Source organism: Buteo buteo, chromosome Z, assembly GCF_964188355.1.
Source record: "Buteo buteo chromosome Z, bButBut1.hap1.1, whole genome shotgun sequence".
NCBI lineage: Eukaryota > Metazoa > Chordata > Aves > Accipitriformes > Accipitridae > Buteo > Buteo buteo.
The window spans coordinates 54,553,749-54,567,852 of record NC_134204.1 but is presented as its reverse complement, the minus strand read 5'-3'; the positions used below and the strand labels follow the sequence as shown (position 1 = coordinate 54,567,852).

At 42.1% G+C, this 14,104-nt stretch overlaps 1 protein-coding gene across 3 annotated transcripts in view; it reads left to right on the top strand.

The window, feature by feature from the left end:
• The first annotated feature begins 365 nt into the window (after window positions 1-365).
• FSD1L (fibronectin type III and SPRY domain containing 1 like) overlaps window positions 366-14,104 on the top strand; it is a 37,177-nt gene continuing 23,438 nt past the window's right edge. For 2 of the 3 annotated variants that reach the window (XM_075020897.1, XM_075020896.1), the window contains exons 1-4: window positions 367-534; window positions 5,495-5,590; window positions 6,586-6,717; window positions 11,184-11,285. In XM_075020897.1, coding sequence (XP_074876998.1) covers window positions 520-534; window positions 5,495-5,590; window positions 6,586-6,717; window positions 11,184-11,285 — 345 coding nt within the window. In that variant the 5' untranslated portion in view covers window positions 367-519. Of the gene's footprint in view, window positions 535-5,494; window positions 5,591-6,585; window positions 6,718-11,183; window positions 11,286-14,104 lie in introns of all 3 variants that reach the window. The other variant, XM_075020894.1, reaches the window with a different exon arrangement.

Sequence of the window (14,104 nt, the reverse complement as noted above, 5' to 3'; positions counted from 1 at the left end):
CCTGCCCCCCCGCGGCGTGCTGGCACGCCTGACACAGGCGGCGTGTGCGCTCCAGCCCCCGCCTCCCGGCCCACGGATGAAGGCAAGACACAGACACCCGCCAGCTCGGCCTGGCCCGGCCCCCGCCGCCCCGCTCCCGCCCCCCTCCCCTCCCCGGCTGGTGCCGGGACTCGAACCGGCGGCATCCAGCGCAGCCCACGGGCGACCAGTTTCCCTTCCGCTGTGGGCTCTGACTGCGCATGCTCAGAGGCCCCTCCCCGGGAGGGGAGGTGAGGCGCACATGCCGCCGGCGTGCGCAGAGGGGGGACGGGGGAAGAGGGAGCTGAGCGCAGCGCGCATGCGCAGGAGGCGCGGCAGCGTCCCGGCGCGCATGCGCTCGGGGGCGGGGGCGGGAGCGGGGCGGGGCGGGGCGGGGGGGGCGGTGGCGGTCGGTCTAGTCGCAGGGCGGCGGAGGCCGTTAACGGTTGTGCCCCGCGGCCGGGCGCTGCCGCTGGTCCTGGCTTCGCTCCCTCCCTCATCATGGACGAGCAGAGAGTGAGTGCTGGCGGCGGGAGCCTGCTTCCCCGCGGGCCGGGCCGGGCCGGGCCGGGCCGGTCGGGCGGGAAGGCGGCCGTGCCCTCCCTCAGCTGGCCGTGCCCTCCCTCAGTTGGCCGTGCCGCCGGGCTTTGGCGGGGAGGCTGCGGCGGGCGGCGGGGCGGCTGCCGCTGGCAGGCGCCGAGGAGGGGGGCGTTTCCCCGGGGTGCCGGCGTTGCCGCGGCGTTGGGCCCGGCTGCCTGAGGAGAGGGGCGGTGGCTGAGGAAGTTGAACGTTACCCGCTGCGTTGTGGGAGGGCGGCGAGGCGGGAAGGGCGCTTGACCCCCAGGATCGCTGTGAGAGTTGCGGGAAGCCTCCGCCTGCGGAGAGGTACGGGAGCGGAGAGCCCAGCGAGAGGGGCTTCTGCGTGCCCGCTTGCTTCGGGCGCTGGCGTGACCGCTGCAGTTGCCGCTTCTTAACCAAGTACGGCTCTGGTGGAGAGCTCTTTCACACTGTGTATTCCTGTCATAAGTAATTAGGGTGCGTACATAGGCCCTTCTGTTTCCCATTGATGTAATCCTGTGTTGAAGGGAACTAATTAGTAAAAGCGTTTTGTAGTGTTTGTTTTTTCTTTTTTTCCCTGTGGCTGCTGCCCTATAATTCCCTCCTTCCGTTACTTGCCATCTGCCCCCTGAGGGAAATCACTGAGGAACAGAGATGTGCCTGGCCAAAGGCTGGGCTTTCTAAAAATGATACTCTCTGCAAAAAGTTCTGACTCAGCCTTTAGGCATTCAGTCTAGCAGTCCAAAAGGGCTTCTGTTACTGTCTCTCTGAAGACTTTGCTTTCCTTAGCTTGGAAACTGGTTTGTGAGTAGGGTCTGGATAACTGGCAGTACTAATGGCTTGAACTTTACAGATCGCAGATGCTTGCTATTTTAGTTAAGTGCTTGTGCAATGCCACTTTGTAGTCATCTATGCTTTGGAAGTTGAGATGTGAAATGCCAAAAAAGTATGTTTCTGGTAGATACTATGTGAATTTGAGTATGTCTGCCCCTGCCTGCTTTATGTGAGGTTAGTCTCTTGGAGAAGGGTCTGCGGCTTTTGTGAGTGCTCTTGATGGATGTTCCTGAGTGGCGTCATTGATCACATTTGAATTTCATTGCTGCTCAGAGGTTCTGAATACAGTAGTAAAATTGCAGTTGATCTTGCATTTTACAATATTTTGTCTGTTAATTTGGTATTGTCACCTGTATTGCCTTAAGGACTCCTTCAAACTCTGCCAAATTCAATGTATGGACAAGTACAGAAGACTAAATTAATGGAGGCTAAGTAAGTATGGCCTCTTGTTTGAAATTCGATCTGCACGTGAAGGTTAGTATGATACAGGATTTTGTCCTAGGCCCGAGGCTGCTTCAGAAACTCTGTTCTGCATCCAGTCATGTCATAAGACTTCGGTATGATCTTGAGCAAGTTGATAACTTGCTTCTTAAACAGAACTGATGTAATTGTTTAATTTATCAAAGTTTACTCTTTAACTTTTATGAGATGCCCATCTGCTTCAACAGGTGGTATGTGATGTTAGTTACTAGCCCTTCAAAGAAGGGTATATTGTCTACTTTCATGCTGCTGGCAAGACTATAAGCCACCACATATTCAAGGGCTTCCTGTCCTTTTTCATATCCTTTTATGTTCTTTATCCTGTGTGCATCCACACTGTTGCTTTACGAATGCCATGCTTTTTTTTTTTTTCTGCAAAGGGTGTGTTAGATCAGAGAATAAGAATAGGACATAAAAGTGAAGAGCAGTAGGAAGCTTGCTGTCGTGGTTTAACCCCAGCCAGCAACTAAGCACCACACAGCTGCTCACTCACTGCCCCCCCCCGCCCCAGTGGGATGGGGGAGAAAATTGGGAAAAGAAGTAAAACTTGTGGGTTGAGGTAAGAGTTTAATAGAACAGAAAAGAAGAAACTAATAATGGTAATGGTAACACTAATAAAATGACAACAGTAATAATAAAAGGATTGGAATATACAAGTGATGCACAGTGCAATTGCTCACCACCTGCTGATCGATGCTCAGTTAGTCCCCATGTGGCGATCCCCCCACCCCTACTCCCCCCAGTTTATATACTGGATGTAATGTCCCATGGTATGGAATACCCCTTTGGCCAGTTGGGGTCAGCTGCCCTGGCTGAGTTCCCTCCCAACTTCTTGTGCCCCTCCAGCCTTCTTGCTGGCTGGGCATGAGAAGCTAAAAAATCCTTGACTTAGTCTAAACACTACTTAGCAACAACTGAAAACATCAGTGTGTTACCAACATTATTCTCCTACCTAACTCAAAAACATAGCACTATACCAGTTACTAGGAAGAAAATTAACTCTATCCCAGCTGAAACCAGGATACTCACTGATAGCAGCAAAAATTAATTCTGTACAAAAACATGCCATCATGTTTTGGAAATGAATTTGGAACTGACCTCATGAAACATATGCTGGCCAGAGAGAAAACTAAAAGAAAATTACTTGTAATGGGATTCTACGAAATACTACATCCATCAGTGGGCAGTAGATTTAAATTTCCTTCAGTGTAGAAATACTAAGAAGCTTGTTGAGTTTGGTGCTGTTATAATTCTTTTATGAAGTAACTTAGAATGTAAGCCTCAAGTGCTGCTTATGTTGGTAATTTTTCTAGCACCCTTTTTGCTACATGTAGCAACTTTTCAGAAATTCCCATTAAAGGAAGAAATGGCAACAGTGCAGTGTTTTGAATTTGGCATGTGTCTTGGTATGTTTGGAAGAAAATCTATTTATTACCTATTAGTGATTAGAAAATTATATTAGATAATATTGTATGTTAGTGATTCCTAAAAGCTGACTTTCTGTTCTGGTGGCTTGTGCATAGGTGTCTAAGAAAAATTCTCTCTACTGCTGGTGGATGTTTTTAGGCCTCTTGCATCTGCATTTGTAGAAACTGTCTAAACTTGTTTGAGTTTTACCAAACCTGGTGGAATTTCTGTTTGGTGAAATTGGTGGCTTGCTTAAAAAAAGCTGTAGTGATCTCTGTTTGGTCTGTTGACTTTAACTTTAGATGTAGTGGAAAACCTTATTTGACAGCTATCTTCCAGTTGCTGCCATATATTTGGTTGTGTAAAGGCTTTCTAAGCATTTCTCACATGTAGATCTTTTCCTTTAATGGCATGTAGCTTATAAAAACCAAAAACATTGTTCAGTACTATGTACAAGAAGACTAATTTTTTTTCCATGTGGTGCAACCAAGTAAGCCCTAAAATCCTAGCTGAAAGAGGATTGAGAGTTTTCTTATTCATCCAAATTGACAGTTATGTTTATAGGATCTAAGGCTTAACTGTGGGCTGTCTGACATGCGAAAACAATTGCCTCTGGTCGGTATTGAATGCAGAAGCAGCTGGTCGGACAAAGGTGTTTCATCTGCCATTCTGATGTGTACAAAATTGTCATTAAACACGTTCAGTTTTAACCAGAGAATGCAAAGATTCTGTCATGAAGTGATCAAGACTCTTTGTTTCTGAAAGAAGCCAATCTGGTTTTGTTTCTCTTCCTCAGAGTCCTAATTTCAGTCATTGCTAGCTGGTCCATTACATCTTTACGGAACACCATCACAATGCCTGTGGTAAAAGCAGTAAAATTTCACTTTCCGTTGCTAGTCGTTTAACTCTGTGAGCGTGATGCTATATAAACAGGCAGTGGGCCAGAGTACCAATAAATTCATCATTGCAGGTTCATTGAAAACTGCCGAGGAAGGAGTCAGAAGAAACAGGTACAAGCATGGCTTAAGACTAGTGGAGAGATTCCTTATATGGGATGTAGTGTCAAGGTTTGCTGTGGATGTTGTGAAAGGATAAAATATTTTTCTTGCTTTTAGCAAACAAATGTGATCTAAGTAGTAAATAGTTATTAAGAAATTGGGCGGGACCTCTGCAACATCTTTTTGGTGGTCTGGCTGTTTTTAAGGTGTGCTTATTAGTTCCCCATGACTCGATTTCCTAAATGTTGTCAAGTAACAATGTTAAGCAGAGCAACTTGAAACTTTGAGCCAAATCTAGCATTTTAGAGTCAGATTTATTTCTAGAACTTATTATCAACCAGCCTGAGTTACCTTCTCAGTTTTTCCTTTTTTTTACTCATGTACGTTGATGTGTTTTTGTCAAATTCTTAGAATGTGTGACTGACTACTGAACAAATTTAGACTTGGTGGTCTTATTTAATTTAAAAATGCATTTTGATGTGCTTAACAGTTTTGCCCGCTTAGTATATGTTTTGTAAGCTGAATCTACTGCTTTTTAGTAGCTGGAGTAGTACACCGCAGAAATCACCTTGATTCTCTTTCTCAGCTTTCAGTAAGCTTTCCACTTTGAGGTAACTTTTAATTGGAACATATAAATTATTTGCCAAAATATTTTACCTCTTGTAGAATAAGTTTACAAATCACTGTTATGGATCTATTCTGTGTAAACTGTTAGCTTAGTTATTTAATACTAGCTTCTTCTGACAATAGAAAATGCTATTTTTTCTTCTGGGTTAACTTTTACCAGCTTTTTTTTTTTTTTTTTTCTTGTTCTCTTATTTGATTGCACAAGCACTAACTTTCTCATCTGGAGAATTTTCATATGGCAGTGTGGTGCCAGTAGGTAGTCTGGTTTAGATGGCTCGGAAGTGGTATTAACATGGGTAGCAAAACATGTGAAACAGTGGTGTATCGTAAAACACATTCTTGATTTCTCTTAAACTAACAACTGGAGATCTTTAGTTTGGTGGAATGCTTCTTAGACATTTGATACTCTTTTCTTTTCTAACAAAATGTATTTCCTGATCCCATCAGAATAAGAGTTGAATTCACCACAACTGGAATGTGTATGATGAATTTCCATGTATGTTGAAATGGTGATGGTTAAAAAAATTACAAGGTTCTTTTACAACTTCTCTCACTTGTTTTTGTAATTTTAGGAGACTCTGCAAAGGATTGTATCTACTCTAGCGAACAAAAATGATGAAATTCACAACTTCATTGACATGCTGAACCATACCATAAAAAATGTTCAGGTATATATATTAAGGCTTATGGATTGTAGCTGAGAGGGGAGCGACTGTTTTGTCAATCTCAAACTGGGTAGTGTGTAAGGGATGGGCTATGAGAATCAAGTTTAAATTGTATATGCGTGTTGGAACCAGGTAGGAAAACATTTTTTTTTAAGTCTGTCTCTAGTTGAAAGGTATGGTGGTTTTGCTTTTCATGTGGAAAGCTATTGTAGGATTTGATTTGTGTGGAAGAGAGAATCTGGATTTTGATGCAAGATCCCAAACTCCTGTTTGTTGGAGGTAGTCTGTAATTTTTTAGACTTGTAGTCTGCTTGGCAGACTGAAAAATGAGACCATCCTGATACTTGAAAGAGAATTCTTTGCTCTTTCTCTTTGCAGTAGTTGCAAGTTGGGCTTAAGTTAAAAGTCAGACCTAATTTTTAGACCATCTACACTAGAATGAGATTTAGGTTCCTTTAGCCTAGCAATAAGCCATAAGTTGTTTGTTTCATGCTAAAGCTGAGCCAAGTTAACTGCAGAGATGGAGATCACTCAGCAGATCTTTAAGCTGGCTTCTTGAGTGCAGTTTTTAGTATCATATAAAACCGTTTTATATGGAACTGGATAAACTACCTCCTTGTAAACATCTAGCAATCTGTATATAATTGTGAGAGGGAAGTCAAGGTCTTTTGGCAAGGAACAAAGTTGCCAAGTATGTTGGTCCTGTGCAAGTTTGAGTATCATGGAATTTTCATGGATTTCAGCCTTCAGTGTTGTGATGTAAAGTCTGCTTAGGAGGTGTCCATCATTCCTAATGGTTTTTCCCTTTTGATAAGTTGAGGAGCAGTGACAAAGTATCTAGTGGTCATGGCAAAGCATTTGTTCTGGGTTTGTGTGGCAGGGTGTTTGGTAGCGGGGGAAGGGCTGCAAGGTTTTGGCAAACAATGTGACTTTCAGTCTAAGAGACTAGTCTGCATTGTTTCCAATACAAATTGCAGCAGTTCCAATTCTCTTCTCAGGTAAACTCTTCTAATGTAATCAGCGAGTTGGATGAAGAATTTGATGGTCTGTATTCTATACTGGATGAGATGAAGGGGAGTATGGCCAACGCTATTCAGCAAGAAGAGGCTCATAAAATTCAAGCTCTGCAGGTAACTATAACTACATCTGTAAATCTTTGGTGCTGAGTAGAAGCAGTTTTAAACTGCTATTTTAAATCTCAACTGAAAGTGAGATTTTGGTAGTGTTGCAAGAAATGCAGTAAGTATATGGTAAATGTTTTCTTTGATGTAAGTGCTTCTCTGGTCCCTTCTTCTAGGGTACTTCATGGTCTCTAGCATATTTATGTTCTCAACATTGTTATGTAGAAAGGAGGTGGTATTACTTGTAGACCTTACAGGTGGAGAGTGGCTGCATAGGAGCAGGACTTAGGTATGTTTACTACCTTCAAAGTAATGAACAGCCTCTGGGCTGAAATTGGTTTGTTTCTCCAGTTTGGAATATGAGCATCTGAACCTGTAGACATGCCGAAGTGATTTGCTGAGGCTTGAACTTAAGACTCAAGAGTCATGCCAGGTACCCTGAGCACAAAGGCTGGTCTCCTGTTGACAGAACTGGCCATCCTCCACTTGTTAACATCAAGCAAATTGTATATGCACACTGGAAGATGCATGGGAATTGCTTGGGAACAGGTTACACTGGTGCCTGCTACTAAACCTGCTATGTGAACTTTACCAGGTTGTAGTTGTGTAATTTCATGCAGGAGAATCTTTCCAGTGGGTTTCAGAGAAAAAAACAAAAATGTAACTTTGTGAAACATGTATAAGGTCTATGTTTTTCCAGTAGCCTGTTGGCTCTAGCTTTCAAAAAGTCTAGTTGCATGGGGCCAGAGCACAGTTAAATCTTTTAAGCAGAAACTGTTTCTCTAGCTTTGTATTGGGTTTGCGTGGCAAGGTTTTGGTAGTGGGGGGGGCTACAGGACTGGTTTCTGTGAGAAGCTGCTGGAAGCTTCCCCTATGTCTGACAGAGCCAATGCCAGCTGGCTCCAGGATGGACCCGCTGCTGGCCAAGGTCAAGCCAATCAGTAACAGTGGTAGTGCCTCTGTGACAACATATTTAAGAAGGAGAAGAAAAGTTGCTGTGGGAACAGAAACTGCAGCTGGAGAGAGGAGCGCGAACATGTGAAACAACTCTGCAGACACCAAGGTTAGTGAAGAAGGAGGGGGAGGAGGTACTCCAGGTGCCGGAGCAGAGATTCCCTTGCAGCCCGTGGTGAAGACGATGGTGAGGCAGGCTGTCCCCCTGCAGCCCATGGAGGTCCACGGTGGAGCAGATATCCACCTGTAGCCTGTGGAGGAACCCACAGCGGAGCAAGTGGATGCGCAAAGGAGGCTGTGACCCTGTGGGAAGCCCACACTGGAGTAGGCTCCTGGCAAGACCTGTGGATCTCTGGAGAGAGGATCCCACGCTGGAGCAGGTGTGCTGGCAGGACTTGTGACCCTGCAGGGGACACACTGTGGAGCAGTCTGTGCCTGAAGGACTGCACCCTGCAGAAGGGGCCCATGCTGGAGCAGTTCATGGAGAGCTGTCTCCTGTGGGAGGGACCCTGTGCTTCAGCACAGGAAGAGTGAGGAGTCCTGCCTCTTGAGGAGGAAGGAGCGACAGAGACAATGTGTGATGAACTGACTGCAACTCCTATTCCCCATCCCACTGTGCTGCTGCGGGGGGAGGAGGTAGAGAATTTGGGAGTGAAGCTGTCCCCAGGAAGAAGGGAGAGGTGGAGGGAAGGTGTTTTGAGATTTGGTTTTATTTCTTATTACCCTACTCTGGTTTGATTGGTAATAATTTTAAGTTAATTTGCCCCAAGTTGAGTCTGTTTTGCCTTTGATGGTAATTAGTGAGTGATTACTCCCTGTCCTTATCTTGACCAATGAGCCCTTTGTTATATTTTCTCTCCCCTGTCCGGTTGAGGAGGGGGAGTGATAGAGTGGCTTTGGTGGGCACCTGGCACCCAGCCAGGGTCAACCCACCACAAGCTTTTTTCTTTAAATGATCCTAGCTGCAGCATTCTTCTGTCCAGTTCTTTTTGCCTATGCAAAGCAATAAGGAAGATGTTTGTTCCTCAAAAACCCCACCTCCTCATGTCTAGTCAGTTTCATGAAGTTCTAGAAGTGGTTTCCTGAAATTTCATAGGCTTCCTTATAAAATCTGTTTTATGTTCATACTTAAAGACTGGGTGTAAAACATTCCAGAACTTTTGAGTGCACAAGTTAAGTAAAGGACTTAAGTGCACTTTTCCACCTCCAATTTAATCTTTCTCCCCATATGTCTGTTTTAAGTCCTTCTGAAGTTTCTCCACAGGCAGAGGTCTACCCACATCCAGAGACACTTAGGACTTAAATGCTTAAAGAGTAAGTGCTTCTCAATGAACAGCCCAGAGGAGAAAATCAGCTGTGGCATGTATCAATTATGCTACCTTCTAGTGAAGAAAAACTGAAGTTAATCTTGCAAAAAATTATTCTGGAACTGAAAACTGTTTTGATAGTTACTCATCTGGCAGTTTGAATTGAGTATTGAAATTTTATGTTAATATCTGTTAATTTTCTGTTAGTTAATCTGATTTGATCAAGCTCAGGTATGGTTGAGCCAAGTTCTTCACTGAAAGCTTGTCACTGTGGTATAGCTGTATCAAGAATTGCTGCCCAGAATCTGTGTTGAACAGCTAAGCTCCTGCTTTGTCAGAAGAGGATGAGGACAAGTGGAATGTTACAGATCACCAACACAGTTGTTAAGTGTCCTACTTGTCCTTCAGCTGAGGCTGTTCTCTTAACTACAAACCCGGAGGACATTCTCTTTATTTGATAGAAGACCAAACTTCCTCTGTAACTGAGGCACTGCAAGAGTGGTTTTCCCAACAGTCAATCTACCAAACTGAACTAACAGATGAAAACTGCTGCATTGAATGTATTAATTCAAGCCATTATCTTTTGACTGGAACTGAAAGTTAACTTTGCATGAGGAAACCAAGGAACTTCAGTGAGGGCTAAACATCCTGTTTAAAGGAATGGACTTGCTTAATTTATTGTCTTCTTAAAGTGCTTGTGTTGTAGTTAGTCGTCTGTAGTTGACTAGATGATCTTGTTGAGAATAAGCTGTAACTTAAAATACTGGGGCTACATAATGATGGAAAAGGGTGAGGATTTAATATGTAGACTGATTCCTCCCAAATAATTTGGAATTCAAGGCCAAAAATTAGAAATTCTCCTTAAACCCTTGCTTTAAAAATACATTGCTTCATCTTGGGGCAGTGTATTTTAATGACACTAAAGTATTTATTTTTAACTCCCAAATGCAATTGCATCTCACAAAGATGCTAATGGAAGCATACAGTTACCATGTAATTTCTGCAAAGCTGTTTGAAAATGACTCTGGCATTTGCTTCTCTCTTTTGAGGTGTTTGCCTGGGACATTTTGGCAGTATCATGGTATATCTGAGTTTGTCAGCATTGGATATCCTCCAAAGAGGAGAGCAGCTGTATTAGATGAATGACAGCTTGCGTTAATGGCATGCTTCAGAAGTTATCTGGAAACTGTGTACAAACTTCTAGCTGTTGGACAGTTTCCTTGTTGCTATTTTATCCTCGAACAGTAAATCTGAGGGGCAGCTGGCCCAGGTCAACTCACCACTCTTGCCAAAACTAGTTAAGCTTCTGAAGTGCTTGAGACCAGTCTGTTCTTGAAGTTGATGCACTGCTTTTGAGACAGTGACTGCTTTAGAGCAAGCTGTCTTTCCTGAAGTGTTTTAAAGAAAAGTAACTGCTTGCTGTTGACTTGTTCTTAGATATTACAGTATCACATGAGTAGAAAAACAGCTGTAGGTTGAATGGCAGTGCAAAAGCTGCTGGTGGGTTTAAAATGTGCATCTTGTTTAACCTACAATATGTTTAGGATCCTGCAGTGTATTCAAAACTAATCTTTTTAGGGATATACCCATTGTATGTAATACTGGAAGTTCTTTGTGGAGTGTTTTATGTACTGGGAATGGTATTTTACTAATGATAGAGTTTTAGATAACACTGATAGAAATTTGTGTTCTGCCCCTCTTCCTCTGTTCCCCTTCTGCTACTATCCCCGTTTGTTATATAGCAATATTGATTTTTCAGGGTTGTCTCGTGACAGTTCTAGAGCTGGTTGGGGCTAAAATCATTGTCTTTTTTGAGGCTACTGCTACATTAAACTGTATTGGTTCATTGATGAAGTGCAGTTCTGTAAATAGAAATTGTAGCATGCACAGATGTAAGCATTTCTTTGATTTGAAATCCTGATGTTGGGAGAAATAGGCCTTAATATGAAATCTGGATTTTAAATCAGACTTTAGCACCTACCCAACTGTTTCCCCTCTGGATTTACAGGATATGTCATGTATCACTGTGTACTTGTCAAGCACAGTGAAGTTCTAGTTAACACCATGTGTCAGAGGTAATAGCTTTGATTAGATAAGGTAATAAGTTGTTACAAATGCACAGAAAAGCCATGTAGTTCTAATACTGGTAGTTTATAAACCTTTTTTTTAAATGTGAGTACATCAAATTACTCTTTCTTTCTGTTTTTGCTTCAGGATCAGCTTAGCCAGTGTAGTAATGCCCTAGAGAGTTCTGAAGAGCTGCTGGAACTTGCTGCGCAGTCACTGGACATAAAGGACCCTGTGGAATTCTTAAAGGTAGAAAACATTGAATGGATGTGCATAAGGCAGATGTTGGTATTTGTCTCAATTTGAAATATCCTTTGCATTACTGTACTGGATGCTGCAAACTTAGCAGGAATACTGAGAGTAAGGATAGAGAGGCATATAAAAATACGGTTAATGCTCTATTGAGGAGGCCAAGTCAAGCCCTATAGTCTTGAATTTTTATGCAATCTCTAATAAAATAAGTTTTTTCTCATTTGGAGTGAGGGGGGAGGGAAAGGAATGCCTTCTCTTGGACAGCTGTCAGTGTTAAGCAAATTTGCACTGGTGCTAGGTAAGCAAACCCAGAAAGTGAGGGTGAAATAAATCTATAAAACCAAACCAAGACTTACAAAATGTGTGATGGCCAGCACTTAAAACCATGGCAAGTGACCCATCGGTTGCCCAGCGCTGTTACATGACACTTGCAGAGAGTCTCTGTATTCTAGCTGCAGCCATGTGTGGATGAAAAGATGTTTGTTTTGCAGAAGTTCATGCAAGCTGTGGATCTTTAATTTGCAACTGTGAACTCTATAGCTGTCCTGAAAGATGTTATGAAACTGAATTCAGGGCAGCTCTTCCTCTATTCCCCAAAACGTAATGTGTTTGTATACTGTGTAGGCAAGAGCCTGGTTTGGGCATCGCATTGTGATTCCAGTACAAATAATGTGTACTTTAACACAGCAGACTTGTAAATAAGGCAACATGTATCTAACTGGAAGAATATACTTACAAATTAATAAAACAGTTCTACATATACACTGACTGGGTACACTAGGCTTGCTATAATAATCCTAGTGTTAGTAGTGGGGTCAGCCACGCCAATCCAAGACCCAATTACTTTTGCCTTTCTACATTTTAACAGGAACAAGGACACAAATTATTCTAAAAGAGCAGGCAGAAAAGTTGTGTTACTGTGTTAGTTACAGCTTTTGGCAACGTTTGCTGTTGTACTTCCTGAGTGTCAGCTTTGATTTATTTGCCTTGAAGAGTGACAGTTTCTAAACTGAATATTTTTTTTAGCACTTCAGTTTGAGTTGTCCTTTCTGTCTTGTCATAGTGATGTGTAAAAATTAAGTTAGCTCTTGAGCACTATGCAGAATGTAGCTTTGAATTTAATGTAAGTCGTTTCTCTTCAGATATCTTTAATGCTTTTTTTCAATCAAATACATTAAGAAAAATTATTTGAGTGTTTGGGGGGGAAATCTATCTAAATTTGGAGTCTGAGGCTTAAGATACTGAAATCCAATTCAGTGAACTCTAATATCTAGGGTTTGAAACTTGTATTATACTGGCTTGCACTTGTAAATGTGCCTTCAGATATGGCATTTTAAGGTAATTGCCTTGGCTATTAGCTAGCTGAATCTATTGCTCTGCTAATGGGAATACCAAGTGTTCCTGAAAGGGCGGCTCTGGCCCTGACTCTCTTCTATTGACACAAATTTTCTTCAGATCCTCTAGTAAATCAGTTCAGAAGAAACTAGTATAAGACTAAACTAAGATTATTTTTGTAAATTTTTTTTCTATATTAGATTTTTAGTGGCTTTATTTGTCGAATTGGCTTACCTGGAAGTCAGAAGAACATGAATGCTAGCACACAGGAGAGTTAGTGTGTTAGATAGGGTTCAGCGGTTAGATAGGATGTGATTTGACACTGCTGGGCAGCTAATCTGAGATTGGCTGTTACCCTTCTTTGTCATTAGCCTGGAAAAAAACTAAATTCAAAGGAGGTAAGCCAGGACTGTCTTGCAAAAGGCTGTTCATTGGGTCCTGGCTACCACATATTCCACAAGGTGTAGAGGTTATGAAGAAGGCTTTTGTTTTTAAGTAGGTGTTATCTGCTTTGTTTACAGCTGCCATGTAGGAAAAATCCGTCAGTAGTTGCTATAATAACATTGGTTTGGGGTAAACCAAAGCTACCTCTTAAGCTAAATTATTTGCTTTATTCTGCTTCCTGCTTTAGGAATACAAAATTGGTTTTATAGCAGGGACAGTAGTGATTTTTTTTTTTTTTCATTGAGCTTGCTTTATAGTTAATGAAAAATTTGAAAGTCCTCCACTTCTGTTTGACTTTAAACTGGGAAGCTGCCTGACGTTTCTTGTCTCCTGTTTGGAAGGGAGAGTATTTCAGCTGAATGGTAACTAGATCAAGTAGCAATGTTAACTCCGAGCATGGATTCAACAGACCTAACTAAGCCATCACGTTTTGTCTTAGGTTTGCAGTTCCTCTTAGTGAAGGACAGGGATTTTGTCTTTCCAAATGCCAGTTAATGGTTATCTTTGAACTATGCCATTACCACTTCTGTATCTGCTTCAGCAGTATGATTTAAATGCTGGGAAAAACTATGTTCTGTGGTTTTGAATAGTGACATATGGAGAGAGCCTTTTAGGAAGTATTGTCAGAATAGTACAATAACTTTCAGAGGAAAAATTAAAGCAAGTCCTATTTTTTCTTGTTTATCAGAGTGTACTTCCTACGATATATAGCCAGACAAGTCAGGTATGGTTAAATGCCACTACTAAGCACTTTAGTTTCACAGAAAATACCGTGGTAGTTGAATTTTACTTACTTGGTCGTGTAGCTCTTTTAAAATGTGATGGAGAGTAACTTAACTGATTAAGAGAATTCTGAAGAGACAAAGTCACACCCAGGATGTTGAGTAATTTGGAATTGGTTTTGTGTGTTTCTTGAGAATTTTTTTCCCAGGTGATACTTGTTGCAGTTCTAACCAATACTATTAACATGCTTTATGGGAAAACTTATTTTGATGGAAATGTGAAACTCATTTTGATCTTTAAATCTGAGCAATACA